Source organism: Enoplosus armatus, chromosome 16 (assembly GCF_043641665.1).
Source record: "Enoplosus armatus isolate fEnoArm2 chromosome 16, fEnoArm2.hap1, whole genome shotgun sequence".
Classification (NCBI taxonomy): Eukaryota; Metazoa; Chordata; class Actinopteri; order Centrarchiformes; family Enoplosidae; genus Enoplosus; species Enoplosus armatus.
Window position 1 is genome coordinate 11,264,279 of NC_092195.1, and position 19,495 is coordinate 11,283,773.

The window sequence follows — 19,495 nt, forward strand, 5'->3', positions numbered from 1 at the left end:
AATATAAATGTTATGAGGGCATCAAATAACCGAAAACACTTGTGGAAAACCACAAGTGAAAAAAAAGAGACCAGTTTCCTAAACTAACGTTAAAGACAGCAATAGGACTTAAAGGCTTAGTTCAACACCTATACCAACCACAGGGATTAGTTCCTGCATTTCTTCTAGAAATAAGTACTCTACTACAATGATAATAGTAATGATAATAATAATAATAGTAATAACAACAACAATAATAATAGTAAATCACTTTCCATTATTTGTTCTGCGACTTTTTTTCATTTTCTGGTTTTTTGGTTGAAGCACAGCAAGTTGGAAAGTTACTGTAAAAAGTTCCCACCTCACCATCATCATCACTACCACCACCATCATCACCACCATCATCATCATCACCTTTTTAAAGCAACTCTGCCTCTGAGTCGCTGACACGCCCACCCCTAAGGCCACTCCCTCTTCCTTTTCCTTCGCTGCTCCCTCTCATGACCAATCAGCTGTGGCCGTGGGTGGGCCTCCTCACTCTGCATGTCCAGTGGTTGCAGTGGCTGCTATTGCATGCGGTCGGCTTGCAGCTGCTGAGGCTGGTACTGACCGAAGGCTGCGGCTGCAGCGGCGGCTGAGCCCGGGGCAGCGGTGGCTAAAGGCTGCTGGACCGCATAGCCGTAGCCGGCGGTAGCCACGTAGCCTGCGGCAGCAGGGGATGCAGCGTAAGGATACTGCTCATATGCAGCGGCGGCAGCAGCACTGGCTGCAGCTGCAGAATACTGCGCGTAGGCGGCTCCGGTGTAGTCGATGTAGGGGGAGGAAGCGGTGGCAGGTGCAGCGGCTGCAGGTTGCACATGAGGGATGACCACACTAGGCTGAACGAAGGCCTGAGGGTACACATAGTGGGCCGGGATGCTGTGAAACAAACATATGACAGGTTAGTTTGATTCACCCAGTCTGAGAGTAATAGCACCCACCCTAAAACCCAAACCCAACTCCATCACACTGCGGCCAAGCGCCCTCCCACCACCCACCACCCAGCCCCAGTCCAATCCACCAGTCAAGAACACCAAGGAAATGCCTGCTAGTAGGGATTAGAACAATATAGGGTTGCCAAAATAGAAATCTCTCTGTGAAAAGAAGACTGGAAGGTGAGGAAAACTTTGAGGTGTTTAACCTCTGGGTCACTCAAATCTACTGAAAAATCACATTTGTTTGATCACATTTGGAGGAGGTGATGGTGTCATATTCTTTACGGGATACAATATGGGAACAGTTTCTGTTTTGGTCAGTTTTGAGTTTGTGGTCGTGGAGGCAGAACTACAGAGAAGCAGAGGGAGGCGAGATGAAAAGAAAAAGTCTGGGATCTGCAACCTGCAGCTAGTTTGTCCGTCACATGTGGATTTGGCTCTGGTGCTGTCCCCCTGCCTGCTGGAGGGCGAGGGGGTGGGGAGGAGAGGGAGGGGAGGCTTACAGTGCCGGGGGCGGGGGGGTGCGGATAGAGGAGATGAGCCCTGGGATGCATTGTGAAAATGTCACTGCCACTTTGACAGCTGGACAGTTTTCAAAAAGGGACGCTGCTGGCCATTTCCCCCTCTGTGTTGGGACAAAGAGCCGGGGAGGCAGAGGGGGGAGTCGGGACTAGGCTCCGCACCCAGAGGGATGTTTCGATTAAATAAACAATTATGAACAATGAGCACATTCTGCCCTCCATGACATAGCCTTATCCCGCCCCCCAGACTCTATAAGGTCTGGAAACTCAGCCGGACAGCAAGCGTGAGGGGAGCTTTTGAAATTTACACGACTGCTTCAAAGAAGTGAAGTATCAACTTTTGACTGTAGGTGGAAGCAAGAAGAAAAAAACTTGAAAGCTTTAGGCCTTGTGTGAATTGAAAAAAACCTCCCTCCACTTTAAAGATAAAAGGAAAGTCAAATTCCATCTCACTTCAATTCAAATGGGAAGCATCAGGCTTGACAGAAACAATTTGATAGCAATTCAACAGCCATGTGACTGTAGGTGGGTTTGAATGAAGGTGGCTCAAAAATCTGTTGAGAGAAAATCAAGGAAACCAAATATAACGAGCTGAGTCTGCATAAATGAACATCAGGTGGTCACTTTTTTGAGTCTGGATTGGGAGAGAAGAGAGGAAGTGCAGGAAATGTTAAAGGTTGAAAGGCAGGATCTATCGTGGCAACCCTATTGTCAGCAATCCATTATCCAATCCAACCCACATCTCAACCGAAAACAGTGAGCCAGGAGAAAAACAGGAAAAACAAAACAACAGCAAGGCGTCAGAGAGGAAGAAATATGTAAAAATAGTCCACCTCGACCAGACTGATTACAGAAACAACAACAAGGGCACGGCACAATCACTCAACTGAAAAGACACAAAAAGAAAAGGGAAGGTATAAACTGAGTGAGTTGGTATATAGAGGTTTGGTGTGGCTGTCAGTAAAGGGCAAAGGTCAATGTCTTTACACATAAAATGGTACACAAACACACACACACACACACACACACACACACACACACATTAGACCAAGACCAGTAACAAAACGTCTGCATTGAAAAGACTTAGTGTTTTCTCCAGAAGAAACAACACTTTTATTATCATGTGACACTGAAACTCTCCATTGAAACCCACACTAATGAACGTCAGCAGGGTAAGGCAGTTGTCCATGAGGATTCTAGTGGACGACATCTCTAAAACTGGCAGAATAAGAAACTCCTACACAAAACAGTGGAGAGACATTTCCTGTCTGAAGTTATCGCTTAATTATTCACTATCAGCAGACAGGGAGGAAACAACACACCGCCTGGCCGTTATCCAACATGTAATAAAAAGCTGATATTAGCCTGACTGGTCTAACGCCAAAACACATCGCAACTCAAATCCAATAAAATGTGGCCCATGAATATTCCAGGTTCTGGTGTTTTCTTGCATGCTATGCTTGCAGATGCATGCTTTTTAGTAATTTGTTTGACTGCTCGCTAACAGTGCAGTTAAAGTACAGTGATAAAGGTGTCTGTACTGTGTCGGCAATATGTAATTGAAGAAGCAGCACAATGGATTTAACTGGATTGATTACAGTGTTTGTGAATTTACAATGGCTGAATGGTACTGATTTAAACATTTAAACATACAAGCCTGAGAACTTTTCTTTAGCCAGTCAGACGAGAGCATACCAGACCGGTCTGCTTGAGGCAAGCGACTCAAGGCTACATTAGCCACTACTAGCATAACGCACCTGAAACTCGACTTACATTGTGGGTAATTCAGGCACCAGGTTTTGAAAAGGAAATGAATACATGGAATACAAAATATGATATCTCTGATTCTGCTGCTTCGATTTTTTTTTACATTTTTAAAGAAACTGTCCATTGTGAGTCCGACAGCGTTATAAAGGTGCCATGCTAAGTCAGTGGACTAGTCTTTTAAGAGCTGCTTGTGCATTTCATGAATGTTTTTATGGCCTTTCATTGAGTCTCAAGAGGTGATGACTCTGCATGAATGACATTAAAGAAACATCTAACATTCCCCCAAACCTTCAGTTGCACAGTTTAACAGCAGCTTCTGTATATGATTGAGTGTAGAGGCTGCAGCTCAGACAGTAACTATTTTCTGACTAACATTTTAAAAAAGGACTTCCAGTGGTATGTTATGTACTCCATGTTTCCACTGCTCTTGAAATCAAACCTCTCGCTCAGTGCCTTTTGCTGTCTCTGATTCCCCACTACCACTGTATCTATGGGATGGTCGGGTAGGCTAACACACATATACAAGCATGTGCGCACACACACACACGGCATAAGCAGAGGTGTTGGTCATGGGAAGCAAAGCTCACTAACCGATCTAATGTGGCCCTCTAATAAAAAAGTACCCTTTTTCCCTGGAGGTAGTCATAAAATAAGAAAATATTAAATATCACAATAACTGTGTATTTTGTGAAGCCATGCCGGTAACTATAGTGTGACATCTTGTTCTGTGTGTGTGTGTGCGTGTGTGTGTGTGTGTGTCTTTACTGGAATGTCGTGTTCACGCAACCCAGCGGTCATGAAAGTTCAAGGCTAAATAAAGGTCCTGTGCCGTCGTGCTGAGGGAGATAGCACAAGTACAAACATACACTGAGGTGAAAGGATCTGATGTGTGTGAGGTGATGTGTTTGTGCTCAGTGGTTTGTGTGTGTTTGTGCACCATGCACACACACCCGCCCTGCTTCGATAGAGTTGCTCATAAGACTTTTGTTATTATGGCCAAGACACAGATGGACCTGGTGTCTAATTTCACTTAAAGTACAGCGAGACTTGAGTCATAATCCACATATAGAAAGCTACTTGGATCTGGTTTGTGTGGATCCTTCACCAATGGCTGTGTATTGAAGTTCATTAGAAAACTACCGACCAATTACAAAACTAATTCAAGCTGGAATTAAGTCAAGAGCTGAGAGTACGCTGAGACAGTTTTGTAAGTGCAGAATATATTTTAAATTGAAAATCCTGACACGAAGATGCTAAGTTTGAAACCTGCTCTCACAATTTTCTCACACACCTTTCGTTTCTGAGCAGTTTGAGGACGTTAGAGGGCGATTATCAAGTTAAAGACTATACATACAGTATACAGTTTTTAGCAACATAATTTCTCTAGTTTATGAGATGTCCCCTTCATGGACCATCATTTGTGTGGATGCTGGGAGGTGCTGCTGGTGTCCTCTGATTGGTGAACTCTCTTTGGGTGAGATTTATATATTTATGGTGCCAGTACTGTTTGATTAAATTAATTTTTACCTGATGAGGAGGGTGTAAGGATCGAAACTTACTAAAGTGAGTACAAGTGACCTGTCTTGCCTCATTACACTCACGCTCTCAAATCTAGACTTGCAGACTGATTGATCAAACTTGTTTTGTACTTGGTCAATACTTTTGTCAGTAACTTCCATATATTATATATTTCATATATAATCTCTGAGCGTTAATCGCGAGAGACAACCTGACAGATGCTTCTGGTTCAAATGCAATGAATGTTTATGCACATGGACAGGCTGTACGTTTATGTGGCCCCTAAAACACCCACTCTGACCCTGTTTAAATGGCCCCTGATCTGCTTTTACATGACAGAGAGAGACGCTCCCGCACCGTCACCAGACCCCCCCCAACACACACACACACACAACACAGAGCTTCATGCGACTGCAGCGTCAGCATTCGGGGCTTTGTGTGGCACAATGGCCGCGCTTGTTTTCCTTAACACCACGAGCCCATGTGACGAAAGCTCGCTCCGAGAGAATGAGAGAGAGAAAGAGAGAGACATCCAGACATTTGTTTGTGTCACACTGGAGACTTTGGTGAGCTGAGCTGAAAATGAACGCGCATGTGAACGGACAAAGACACGCGCACACATATGAACACAATAAGAGCACACACTCACATGTACCAATGCAGCCACACATGAATACACATATCACTATGACTGGAGCTCACATTATAACCGATAGGCTACATGATGGTGCTACATGACCACAAGTCTGGCATATGTGGTGTAGAGAAGAGCAAAGAGAAAGACAGATAGAGACAGGAAGGAAGACAAGAGAGATGTAATGAATTGACAGAGTGAACCAGCAGTAACATGGCAGAGAGACACTTTGATAGTGAATTTGTTGCTGCTACGTTGTGTTAATGTAAGAAACTGCTAGTAACACCAAGAAGATGCTATAAGCACACACAAGCAGTGGTGGGTTATTTTGAGGGAATAATATGAGGAATGCGAGTGAGGAGGTGATTTTTTTGAGAAAAAAAACAGAAAATCACACAGAAAATTCACTCACTCCAACAAGACAGCCAAAAAACAACCCCACAAAAAAAACACATGAAACAGCACATCCTGTTAAACAAACAGGTCAACCACAAGCTAAAAGCAAAAAATAAATAGATTAAAAAAAAAACTTTGCTCTTCCTTTGCAAAGTTAACACGCTTCCACAAAAAATGAAAAAGAACACCCCAAAAATTCAATCAATCCAGCTTTTTTTTTTTTTTTTGTCATTAAAGTAAGAAAGCACACGGTTTAGCTAACAACACCACTTCATAACTGCACACAAAGCTCTAAGTTCTATTCAAATAAAATAAATAAAAAAAAGGTCAAAACCCACGTACATGCATCTATAATCACCATTTCGAGAGCTTGTTTGTGTGTGTTTGAGTCTAATTCCTTTCTCTGATCTGTGATTATGTTCGCAGAACTATTCCACAAACCAGCACAGCTAGCTTAACCGAGAGCGAGCCTGTCGAACCAGAGAAAGATAGATAACATTGAGTCAGGCTGGAAGTTTCCATCGTTGTCCACTCAGCACACACACACACACACGCACAGACACACACACACACACACACACACACACACACACACACACACGAGTATGTATACACACTCACACACAAACCTAGAAAAGGCAGTTTGACTGGCTGTTTGGTGGACAGTGATAGAGGACAAAGCTACATACGACTTAATGTCCACCTCTAATTATCAGCCATCAAATGTTTGGGGAGAAAAAACAGGGATAAAAGACAAAAAATCAGACTGATAGTATCAATTATCACACATTAAACTGGGAGAATATAAAATTAAAACATGTTTGAATAATTAAGTATCTACATAAGCAATGTGTACATCCCAAGATTCCTCTGAAACACATGTAGACTCATCAGTACTTACCCATAAGGCCTTTGGATGAACGCAGGGTGAATTTGGGGAACACCAAAAGTAAAGCCTGCAAAACAGAGGGGAAAAAAGTGAATTCAGGCACCTTTAAAAAAATATATATATACAATAATAACCTCCTGACATGTTCCTACATCTGCTGCAGCCGCCTCAAAAAACACCTGAGGTGAAAATCAGAATGGATTGACTTGATTTTCTTGTTTGTTGCTTTGCCAATAATACAACACCACATTCCCACACAAACACTGTGAGAGCAAAGACACTTGCTATGTTGGTTAAACGTGCTGTCTGATTCATTCATCTCGAAAACTGTTGCTCTTTAAACAGCCATATCAGCTCATGTCTGCAAATTTTGATAGAAAACCAACACATTCCTGCAGCTTGTGGAGGAAATTAAAATATACACATTTATTTTGTATTGATCCTCATTTGGCTCTCTTTACCTGGCTGCATCACCCGAGGCTTGGCCCCCAAGTAGGCCAGGTTGACGTTGGCCTTCCTGCCGTCAATGATTGGGTTGGGGTCCTTGCAGGCCCGGTCTGCGGCCGAGCGGTCTGCCATCGTCACCTGACGGAGTAGGAAAAAGCACAGAGCACGAGAAAGATGTGGATAACTGAAGCAGGTGTGTAAGTGAGGTTTCCTTTTCCTGCAGACTCCACAGGCGGACTTAACAGCACATATAGTCATTTATAAAAGCATCATCAATGGATGGGAGAGTGCATGTGTGTGCGTAAGAAAGAGAGAAAAACCTAACTTCATATTAAGTGTGCATGTTAGTCCTCTTTCTGTGTGTGTCTGCTCATGTGGCCTTCATTAACAGCGAGTTTTTGGCAGCACACACACACACACACACACATCCATCACCCTCGTGTGGATGTGCTGAAACTATCAGCTGTGAATGGGAGCCAGAGCCGGAGATGACTGACTGAACATGGCTCCATGATCGCTCCCATTACAACAACCAAACTTTGTTACTCTGCTCAGAGCTTCAGGAGCCGCCACTTTTACACTCTTTTGCAACAGAGAAAAAACCTCACTCACCTGACCACGAGAAAGAGTTTGAGTTTCGAGGGGAAAATAAAGAAAAAGAGGATGAATGATGCATGAATATGATGTCTGATTTAAGCAAAAGTTGGAGTAAATACACATCAATTTTACAGAGGAATGTTAGTTTCCACAGATATATATATTGTGCATATTAAGGGTGACTGTACAACTTTGTACATCCTCTACTGGTATCGTGTGCCAAAGTTACTTCTCACATATCATCAAATAGTCTCTGAAGAGGCCAAATAAGGTCTGGTGCCGAGATCCCTCTTCAGGCAGTCATGTTACAAGTATATTTGTGCACTTACAACTGAATTAAACCGATAAAGTGAACTAAAAAGATAGTCCGAGTAGCATTGAGCAGCTGGTTGCTTCATGTCTCCATAACTGCGTCCGAAATGCTTTTTGTCTGTCAGGTTTTATGACAAGTGGGAGCAAAATATTTTACAGGCGTTATGAGCAAAGTTGTAAACAGCTTAGAGATGATGAAACCAGCGCAACCGCTACCCCAACCCCAACCCTCTGTAACATCAAGTCATCATCGTGAGGTTTTTCTCAGCCCACCAGAGCTGTCAGTGTGAGGGCAGCTCGCTTTCAAACGTGTCAGGGCGCATACCAATGCGCAACAAGTTGGTGGGTGCGACATTGCAACAGAAGCCAGAGACAAATTTAAGCCGGAGCTGCTTATCAAAACATAAACATCTCATGACTGCGGAAATATTAAAGTTAGTGCTGATGTTGTGACAGACAGCAGCAGCCGCGCACGTTGACAGATACGTGTGGCGGCAGGAGTTTTCCTACATGCGTAAAAGTGTGTCGGAGTTGAATTCTGCGTAAAACTGACAGACGTGTTATTAAGAAGTGATACTTACGAATCCATAACCCCTTGACTTGCCGGTCTGTCTGTCGGTGATGACCACCGCTTCTTCAATCTCACCGAACACCTCAAAATATTTCCTGAGACTTGAATCCGTGGTGTGGTAGGGAAGACCCCCGACAAAAATCTTCGTATAGGTCGTGTCCTTTTGCGTGGTGTGCATCGTTAGTGCAAAATACAATAAATAGGAACAATTAAAAAATAAAAAGTATAGTGCAATGTGTTCCTTATCAGTAATTCTTTGGATGAAGAGAGAAAGAGAGATCAGCTGGCTCTGTGACTTTTTCAGAAGAGAAAACAAAACAAAAACTCGACAAAAATGAAGCCTGGAGGTAGATTTATCTTCCGACAGTTAAGAGGGGAGTTATATGGAGCGGATTGTCCCAGAGAGACCATCAGGTGTTTCCAGCTCTTCTTGGTAACTCTGCTGTCTAACTAAATACGTTGGGGACCCATTCCTAAAAGCGCTGCTCCTAACTCCACCCAGCTTTTAGTCCATCTCTGCCCGCCCACCAGCGCGCACAAACAGCTGGGAAACCTGCACAGTGTGAAACACTGGAGCTCCGAAACAGATCCCGGCTATCTGCACCAGAATCACGTTTAATCATCAGGGGCCAACAAAACCTGATTCCACTGATTAGCCTATATGTTGGGGATAAGGATGAGCAGGGACCTTCAGTATGATTCATGAGAAAATGAATGAAGCAGAGGGAATGTTTGTGGGATTAAGTGATGTTTGACTGCCTTACAAATAAATATGTGTTTATCTCGGTATTTTCTCTCTTTGGTGGGATAAAACGTAGATCATGGTCTCTATAGGCTTGTGTGGATTAGGATTTCTGCAAAAACAGCCGGACAGGGTGTGGACACAGCTCGGGTACCGACGCACAGCAGCAGCGAGCAGACAGACAGGTGCAGCTTTGAGTCTCTGCTGGAAGGATCAGCTTCAAGACAGTCCACTTGTGGGGGGTTGACAGATTTTTGGAAAGTTTCTGTGTCCATGCAGACAGCCATACAGGCGTACAGTCGGTGCGGATTGTGCCCTGAGTCTGAAAATGTGATGAAACTTTTCTTTAAAATTGTTGTCTGTTTTAATGGTTTACTATAAGCTCGTGGGCTCCACTGTCTCCACTGATATAATGAACCAACAGGATTTAAAAATCACATCTGACAACATTTGAACAAGTGGGGCTCTTATTTCTATCTCGTTCAGGGTCCTTGAGATGAAGACGTTTTGCTGAATCAACCCTTATTAAAAAGATGGCGATCGCATGTCAGTAATCAAATCAGGTGAGAGGAACTAACTTCTGAATGCGCCGTGCGTCATGGCGTCATGGGTAGGGATCAAGTAAAACAGGCAGAGATCAATTCAATCAAGAACATCAATGATTTAAATAACTTGTGAACGTCCTCAGCACTGGGGCTGACTGCTGGATGGATGTCCTTTTGAACAGGCCAGGTTGAGTAATTCACCTCCAGTAACGTGAGAGGGAACTGTGGTGTTAATCATTCATGGCGGCTCCGCTTCTGTGCGCGCTCTGTTCCTGGCCTACATGTGCCCTGTCTCCCCATGTAACACGGTGAGTTGAGTCATGTGTCCTATTTGTTGTGGAAAAAACAAATATTTTCGTGTCAAACCCTCTACTGACAATTAAATCAGATCACGTGACTGAAGCAAAGCGGTCCAAAATGGCCCTCAAGTGTGTTTTTCTCTATTAAAGAAATGTTTGGCTGTGTTATTTTCACCTTTGTAGGCTAATAATAAAAACTACAAACACAATCTGTATTCTTAAAGAGAAAAGTAAGACAAGGGCCCACATCCGCTGTCACATCCATCTGAATGTGAGTTGCCATTGCAGGACTGCAGTTCACAAAGAGATGCAACCTGAGAGAGCGTCTTTCTGCAGCGTCTCTGTTCACTCACTCTTTTATTTATGCAGCCACGCGCGCTTTAAAGTCCGAGAGGAGTCGTGAAAAAAGGGGGGACTGGCATCGAGTTTCCCAGGCTCAACAATGGGGATCCGGTCAGGTTGCGTCCAATTGTTGTTTTCTGTTCATGTGCAACATGCTGACTAGTCTGAATCCTCTTCTACTTTTACAATGACAGGCTGTGGAGCCACTGGAAGCTTTAATTAGACTTCATTTCACAACCATCTTCAGAAACACTCAAACTGACACCTCCACGTCACATGTATGGTGAATATGTATCAGCAATAATCACCAGAAACAAACTTATGAATGTGGTTCCCATCTTAGCTGGCTCTGTCTGTAAATTAATTCAATCATCCAACATAGTGCTGGAGAGCTGAAACTGTAACTGTGTGTTGAAGCACACACCTGTCAGGCAGACAAGCTAAAGGTCAAAGGTCACTGGAACAGCTGAATACCCACAGCTCAGTCACACAAAGGTCTTACCCAACGGCCCTCAACCTCTCAAAAGAAAAATACATATAAAAGTTAAAAATGACTGTGGTTAATGAGCTAATTTCACAAATATTCAGTTTTTTCACATTCTGACAGACAACTGAGCACCCACGAACAACACATAGAGAAACATGTGACCTTTATTGATCAACAACAACATGTTGCCAAAACCTCCTGCTCATATCTTACAGATGAGGAGCACCGACTTCAGGGAGCTGTGACACAACTTTAACCCACTGAAACAGCGCCATCTTATGTCCAGCAGAGCGACTGCCCCACAGTACAGCCTTCACATGCAAAATGAGACTTAACATCTTTACAATAACATGTAAAACAAAAATCTCATTTAAATTAATTCTGTATATTGGCAAGAACATTAAGCCTCGTTTATATTTATTAAAGAATTCATTGAGGTAAATTATTTTGCATTGGAAAGAAAACCCTCATATTCCTTTGTGCTTATTTCTGAGCTATGATGTTATTACAGCAGTTTATGGGCAGCTGCAGTGGAAATCAAACAATAGCTTCAACTGCTGGGCCAGTCACACCTGTTCATTTCTTCCAAAACAAGATATACTACATACATTTCTTTAAATCTTTCTTTTTACAAGTTTTAACAGGCCTCTTGTCTGTGCAAAAGGAATGATTTTGGCTCCCTCCCCCTCTCTGTTTTATCTCTATAGTGCTAATTCATGGCTCATTTTTGTAAGACAATTAAAATATCTCCTCTTTGTCCTCTGCAGGTTGAAAGCTAGGATCATTCTCCAGCTCCCCAGAGGCTGTCAGGGGCCGCTCCTTCTTGAGCTCCTCCACCTGTGTCAGCTCCTCTTCCTCGTCACCATCCTCACTTACCGTCCCTGCACCTTCCTCTCTGTTATCTCCACTCTCTCCTCTCCCCTCTCTCCCCTCTCTCCCCTCTCTCATGTCTGTTTTTCCCATTTCTGCTCTACTCTCCGCTACCCGTCGTGGGATCTGGCTACAAGGCAGCGGGTCGAGGGGGTCCGGGTTAAGAGGATACTGAAGAGGCTCTACAAGGGTGAGGGCTGCGTCCTCTTCCTCCTCAGTGCTGGAGGTGGGGGCACGGCCACGGACACGGGCCGACTTGGTCCTCAAACGTGTCTTGAGCTCATCCTCCCTTAACTGAGAGAGAGGGGATGAAAAAATAAGATAAACTGTGAGTGGAGAAAGAGCTGACACACAAACACAAACGCACACACACGCACGCACACACACACACTGTACCTTGCGTCTCTCCTCAGCAAGTCTTATCTTCTCCTCAAGCTCTTCTCTGCTGGGAAGACTTTGCTCCTTCTTGGCCTTCAGGGACTCCAGTCTGGCAGGAGGTCTTCGCCTGACCCCCTCCCTGCCATCCAGCTGACACACACACATGCGCACACGCACGCACGCACACACACACACACACACACACACACACAGCAGAAGGAGACAGAGGACAGACAATCTCAGTATTGCAGGTGAATGCACTCCTGCTGAAACTGACTGCCTTCGCCTTCCTGTGAACACAAAGGCCTACTGGATACCATTTATTGTGGCCTTTTCTTTTTATTTAACCCTCAATGGATTGATTTCTTACTACCTGTGTGTGGTGGCCAGTAGGGTGACCAGACTCCACTCTATAGTAGCCAAGGCCACAACTAGCCACTTTCATATTATGTTGTTATATGAGCACCTATTATTTGTCATCAATATATTTAAATCTTTGAAGACCATGTAAGACTGGGCGTTGACATCAGATTTAATTTTTTTTATTTTTTACCTTCATTCAGATTGTGAGAAAGTATAGAGAAATAGGAAAGGATGATTGATACTGATCATGAATATTTTTATATTAACAATGGATGACATGTATGTGAAAAGGGGTCGCTCATAGTGATGAGCCCACAGAGAATCATCACTTGACTCCACAGCTCCCCTCAGCTCTACGAAACCTTGTAACATCATTTCAGCTCGTTGTTTTGGGTTTCCAGCCCGCAACTTTACTCTTTTGGTTAGATCTGCTCAGACAAAATGTAATGCAGCTTTTAAAACCATGAAAAAAAAACAATAAGCCAATCAAAATCAAAGTTAATATCTAGTCTCGTATCACAATATTGATATTGTGTTCTCCAGTTCTACCCAAGTTTGGCCAGTGTGCACCAGGCACCTACCATGATGCTGTAAGCCTCTCCAGCCCCGCCGCCCTTCTCTCTGGTCTGTCCCACTGGGATGATGCCCTGGTTCAGCAGCTCCTCCAGGATCTCACTGGACTTTGCGCGCTCCTGCACTGTGCTGTCCTGCAAGCCTGCATCGCAGACAAAATAAAAACACTGTAGGTTGTTTGCACTGGATTTTCTCTACAGCGCGTCACGGCCTGTTTTTATCAGCATGTTTGGGGCACATCCTCACCATCTTGTGTAATTCTGTCCGCCTCACTTTCTCTGACACATGTTAGAGGAGGGAGTTTTCTGGGCACTGCTCCAGGTAACGCAGGCATATCCCTGTTCTCCATCACCACCCCGCTGTCTGTAGTGCCCTTCGACACAGCTGAGTCTCCACGACCGTCAGGTTTACTACCTGTCTCATCCTGACAGCACAGAGACACAGTATGAATGCAGATCAGATACATGGCACAAGACATGTTTTTATATCTTGACCCTGTTCTGTATGTTATCCCAGACACGACGTTGTCATGATGACATCTGTGTTGACACACTGTCATGAACACCGTAGCTCAGGAACAATAGTGATACACAGCAGGTAAAACCCACAAAATACACCCTCTCAGAGTTTGACACCTGATTAGTATACAGTGTAACAGTGAAAATCTGTGACCAGATTAGGAATTTCCTCTATATAATGGTGAAAAGTAACCTAGTGTATTTACTCAAGTACTGTATTTAAGTACCAATTTTAGATACTTGAGAGATACTACTGCCTTTCAGAGGAAAATATTGTACTTTATACTTCACTACATCAATCTGACAGCTGCTGTTACTTAGCTGATCAGATTTTAATACAAAACATTATCACACATTATTGATTAATATGATGCAACAATTGATATAGATTAATCTAACCAACAGTGTATGAAGTAGTTAAAATTAGCTCCTCCTACCTTAAAAGGTATAAATAAATAAAAGGTTTTCTTATATTCTGGTCAATATTTTGGGGGGGTTTACCCCATGTAAACACCTCAAACCGGAATTCCATTACAAATACCATAATATATTACAATCAATCAAAAGGATTCTACTTCGTACTGTCTGCATAATGAACATTTTTTATTTTTGACACGTTGTATTTGTAGAGCCACCTGTCAGGATAACTCTTCCTCTAGAGTCACAAATTTTAATGGCACACAGATTTCGGCGTAACACCTGTAACGGCTAGCTACTTCACTATACTTCAATATGCGCCCAAAAGTGCTAACTGTAGTTGACTGTTATACTTCCCTTGGCTACATAGCTAGCTACTCGCTTTGAACTCCACAGTTTTAGCTAACTTTAACTGAAAGTGGCGGGTTGTGTGAGACGGAGCTTACCTCGTCTCCAGTCACCTCTTCCGGTCTCAACGGTTGGACCGCGGTGTTTGTAGAGTTGCCGCATCCCATATTCACCTCAAAGCAGCGATGTGAAATAAGTCCATAAAACTGATAAATGTCAGGTTTAATTACACCTCGGTGTGTGTTTTTTCTCTAATATTTGACCCGTGTAGCCTTGCATTCCTAAACACACAGGGACATACAGTCTCCATGGACCCCGTTGCTAAGGGCCGTTGCTACAATAAATCTGACCCGGTTAAAGAGGTGACACCCTGGGACAAGCGGTGGGTGTCACAGTCAGGAGGACACCACAAAACACCGTCTTCACACTTCTATGATGGCACTGATCCGCTTTATCAGATGTGTTACTGATACTGTGTCCAAGACCCCCAACCACTCAGACACAACAAAACAAAAACAGTTGATATATTATTTCCGTTTACTCTTCAGTTATATTTTCTGTAGATTTTAATTTCACAACATAAAGGTCTAAATGCTTATTTAAAGCATCTTACACTGGCAGGCCCAGGAATGAAGCGGTGGTGGTGAAATACTGAATTGTTTATTCATTTGGACTATTTCCTGAAACTGTTCAAATTTAAATATATTGAGTCTAAAAAGTCTATGATGTCAGCTGGTTTGTGGTAATGTGATTTTTTTTTTTCTTGCATCCTCCTCCTAAATAAACTTTTGCATTTGGTTTCTGTGCCAACTTCACAGCTTGTTTGAGAATATGCACCAAAAAATATCACCTGGAATCATTTTGTAGAGGTGCCCCATTTCAATATTTACATAGTGCATATTACTAAATGAATTTATTTAACCAAATTACCACACACAGAAGGGAACAGAGTTCTTGAAGCAACAAAAAAGGAGTGTAGTCTAAATGTATGAACCCATTTTGTTTCATATCCAATCATATTTTTAAGTAGCCTGTATGTGACTTTTTGAGAGGTACATAGGCTACTGGTTCTAGACAAATCAAGGTAATTTTGCTTTGAAATATTTTATTAAACACACACCACATGAAGCGACCACAGGGGCGCAGTAGAGCGCTAATGCCCTCTACCAGGCTCTACTGTAAGTAGAAGTGAGCGCTGGAGTGGCTGTGTGGCACAGCCTGGGCTTGTTGGCAAAGACCACGATGGTGTCGAGCGCGGGCAGGAAACTCTGGTGCAGGCTCTGGCACTTCTGCTCCACCTCCAGGGCACGAGCATTTTTGGCCAGTTTGTCGTCCAGAATCATCAGGCGCCTGCGTGTGAGCTCCAGGTCCTGGCTATAGATAGATAGATAGATAGATAGATAGTTTAACATAAAAATTAGTGTGTTCTGGATATTACAAAGACAATGGTCAAAATGACAGCTATTGTTTGGTATCATTAGAGAGGTAGAATTGTGACCTTAGTGAATGGACACACTTACTGAGAGCGCTTCAGGATTGGGCAAAGTCCAGCAGCCATCCTTGTCAGGTCACGTTTCTCCAGCGAGAGGCTGACATAGGGCTGGAGGAGGAGGAGGAACAGGAAAAGAGGATTAAAACCATTGTATTTCCACAGTGGTAACAACTGAGAATCAAAACATTTTGACTGCAACCATATCATATCATATTGACTGTAACTGCTTGGCGAGACACTTACCTGGTCCAGGCAGAGCTCAAGTCTGGGTCTCTGGTTGAGGACGTCCAGGCGGTGGGTGGCCTGATGCAGCTTGGAATCACAGTTCCTTATCTGACCCACCACTTGCTGTATGTCCTTTGTCAGATCAGAAATCTCATCCTTTATCTGGAGATTACAGAAAGCCACAGGATAACGAGTTGCTCTGTGAGTGGTAGATTGTATAAATTGTGACTACAATCCAGGGGACTGACCTGCTGCCTCTCCCAGATCAGTGTTTCCTGGACCCTGTTCAGCTCATTGATCTTCCTCCTCAGGGCATTGCATGTGCTGTGGCGCTGGCGCTCCTGGGCATTTTTTAGCTATAATAGTCACACAACTGTGAGAGACAATCATTCATAGCAAAACCAACTAAAAATTGGAATTCTGGTTATTCTTAAGTTGATTTGACAGTATGTCCATGGTGGCAAACACTACAAAAATCAGGGTTAAAAATAGCAAAATGATCCTCCATTTAATGACCTAAACCTAAAACAACCTATATAGTAGCCTTGTACTTGACCTGACCTGAATGCAGGTCAGGAGTCTTAAGTTTTGACATATGGTCAGTGTCGTCTTACATTGGCCAGGCTAAAGCGCAGGTTTCCCCTGAAGGAAGAAGAGTCTTTAATCAGGTTGTCAGCCGTCAGCCTCAGGTCCCTGCAGCGGGACAGCCACTTGCCATAGCTCACATGGTTGGGCTTGTATTGACTGGCAGGGAGCCAGGAGCTCGGGGTGTTGAGGTTTTGTGTGATGCATTTAGTGGTGAGCTTGATGGCTTCTCCCTTGTCCTGAAAATCTGCCTGTAGCTGAGTGCGGATCTCCTTCAAAGAGCTGGGTGGGTGTGTGTGTGTGTGTGTGTGGGAGGGGGTTAGGAAACAAGGTGAGACACAACAGAATTTGAGATCATGTTGAAATATAGTGTCACTGTTTTCACACTGGTAAAAAAAACTGCAGGAACATGAGCAGAGTAAAGTTGTAACTCCTTGTGTATTTTGTTGTAAACCCACTTCAATCAAAGTGGCAGAGTCCTTGAAATATATGAAGATATCTGTAGATAAAGACAACCTGTGTGTCAGCTCAGTATAAAGGTTTGTACTATTTGCCAGGCATTGCAGAAGAGCCCCTATTCTTGCGATTACAATTTGAAATAAGTGAACATAATGCAGGCATACAGCTCAGGAGAATGCTTTAAATTAAGAGGGAGTAAGTGGTGTAAGATTCAGAATTCTGAATCTGTCTGTCGAACCTTATCTTGTTGAGAAGGATGCAGATCTGCCTCTGGAGCAGTTCTCTGATCTCATTGGTCAACTGCTCTTCCTTCTTCAGCTCAGTGAGGACGCGGCCCTGTCTCAGGACTGCTGAGCTCTGACTGTTGCTGAGTGCCACACAGTCGCTCATGAGCTGACTGTACAGCTGCTTCTCCTGGAGACAGCACTCAGCGGCGTCTTTCACCTGAACGCATCACATGAGAGCTATGTTGAAGACTGACATTTTTGGTAAAAGAGGAAACTGTAGTGAGTTGAGTCATTTTTAGATGCACTGTGTACGTGTACCAGCTCAACGGCAATGATTTCGCGGTCCACTCGCCCGATGCTCTCAGATATCTGGGCCTGCCACTGGCTGACCTCCGTATGACGAGAGTTGAGATGCCTCATTGTGCCACTAGTGGCAGAGGGGATCTACAAAAAAAAAGGCATATGCAAATAAAAACACTTAGGAATCACAAAAATCACTGCTCATTTTGCTAAATATAGGCACATAAATCAGATTATTAACTATTAAGATATGGTTGGAGGATCAACTGATGTTCATTACACATGAAATATCTTGACCCAGGGAGCAGACGATTTCCTCGTCAAGCTCCAGCACTTTGTTCATGTGAAGCTGTGGTGTGCTGGTCAGCATGTTTTTGTTGGACAGGACAGGCAGAGTGAATCTGACCTCCGACCTCAGCTGGTCCTGTCTCAGTGCACGACGTTGCCTAACAGTGCGGCAAAACATTTATGATTTTGTCAAATGTATTCATTGTTTGGCCAAATGCTGAGCAAGTTTTTTTTTAAAAACGACATGACAACAAGACCAAGTACTGTGAAACTGAAGAGATGTACTCACCACATTTTTGTTCCTTTTTAAACGAATCGAGTAAAGGGATGTAGAAACTCGAGGTTTAGCTACTGAAACACTTGCTCTCAGATGTAGACACAGGACAAAAGTGAAGTCTGTTTCAGAAAGTGACCGAACATTTGGAATGTGTTCACTGTGTGTGTCAAGCAGCAGCTCATTTGCATAAATTAGAACGCTTGTGCCTTCTATAAGGACATACAACTGTTTATATATACAGAATATGTTTTTAAGACGCTTTTAATCCCCTTAAATGTATTTATATATACACTACAACAAAGATCTACATTTGAATTGCCATTGACATACACAATATCATCACCCATAGTTGTTTTTCCAAGATCTTTTTAGATTTTAGAGGACAAAAAATAGGTTTATGATATTCATTAAATGCCCCCAATCTGAACTGAACCAGGGATGAAGCCTTTATGGTTTTATGCGTTTAACCACAAGGCCACCAGGAAAACCCATAACCAGCTCATAATCTTAAAAAGATTTGAAATATGGCCCAAAAAATTTACCTGCATACTATAAACAAACACAAAGAGACCAACTGATACGAAAGAAAGAGACATGAGAAAGGAGGGGGGAGATTAAAAGTGCACTAAAAATGAACATTTGTTCTAGCAGCCGCAGCACAAAACTGTTGGTCCTTTTATCATGTTTTGCTTTAGCCAGCAGCAGAGGAAGTATTTATATCCTATAAACACAACGTAAAAATACTCCACTCGAAGTGAATGTCCCACATTTAATGAGGGCGGACTAAATATTAGAAAACCCTCTCATTGTAACACAAGACAACTCAGCAGCATCACAAACTACAGCCTTCAGAATGACCATACACCTCTCTAAAAAGTTATAACCTTTATGGTTTGTTGTATTAGACTGCATTTGTTTAAGATAGGTTTACCTAATTAAATTGTTAAAAATCTATATTTCTGTTAATTTCATTCATTCTTTTAATTTTCAGCTTTATGTAGACACACTAGAGCCTGACCAGATGGTGATCATTCAGAGATGACAATAAAGTTGATATTTGTTTTTTAACTAATTCCTGATATGGATCCATTGAGTTATGTTATAATATGTGTCAATAAAGACATCTGTAATATGTTAATATCAGCCAGGGAAATT

At 43.0% G+C, this 19,495-nt stretch overlaps 3 protein-coding genes across 4 annotated transcripts; all 3 read right to left on the bottom strand.

Annotated features, from left to right (window-relative positions):
* Nucleotides 1-545: 545 nt before the first annotated feature.
* Nucleotides 546-8,783, bottom strand: rbm24a (RNA binding motif protein 24a). Of its 2 annotated transcripts, none has more exons than XM_070921896.1 (4): nt 8,616-8,783; nt 7,140-7,263; nt 6,691-6,745; nt 546-897 (listed from the first exon to the last, which is right to left on the bottom strand). In XM_070921896.1, the coding sequence occupies exons 1-4, from the start codon at nt 8,781-8,783 to the stop codon at nt 546-548; spliced, it is 699 nt and encodes a 232-aa protein (XP_070777997.1). The 2 variants fall into 2 exon arrangements, with proteins under 2 accessions (XP_070777997.1, XP_070777996.1); XM_070921895.1 differs by having other exon boundaries at nt 7,140-7,349; nt 8,612-8,783.
* Nucleotides 8,784-11,758: 2,975 nt separating this feature from the next.
* stmnd1 (stathmin domain containing 1) lies at nt 11,759-14,654 on the bottom strand. Its single transcript, XM_070922145.1, has 5 exons — nt 14,586-14,654; nt 13,430-13,628; nt 13,213-13,346; nt 12,287-12,418; nt 11,759-12,184 (listed from the first exon to the last, which is right to left on the bottom strand). Exons 1-5 carry the CDS (start codon nt 14,652-14,654, stop codon nt 11,759-11,761), a joined length of 960 nt encoding a protein of 319 aa, XP_070778246.1.
* Nucleotides 14,655-15,650: 996 nt separating this feature from the next.
* LOC139299244 (tektin-B1-like) lies at nt 15,651-18,357 on the bottom strand. The gene is made up of 9 exons (XM_070922146.1): nt 18,353-18,357; nt 18,056-18,221; nt 17,794-17,919; nt 17,487-17,692; nt 16,819-17,071; nt 16,453-16,560; nt 16,223-16,366; nt 16,008-16,087; nt 15,651-15,861 (listed from the first exon to the last, which is right to left on the bottom strand). Exons 1-9 carry the CDS (start codon nt 18,355-18,357, stop codon nt 15,651-15,653), a joined length of 1,299 nt encoding a protein of 432 aa, XP_070778247.1.
* Nucleotides 18,358-19,495: the final 1,138 nt, after the last annotated feature.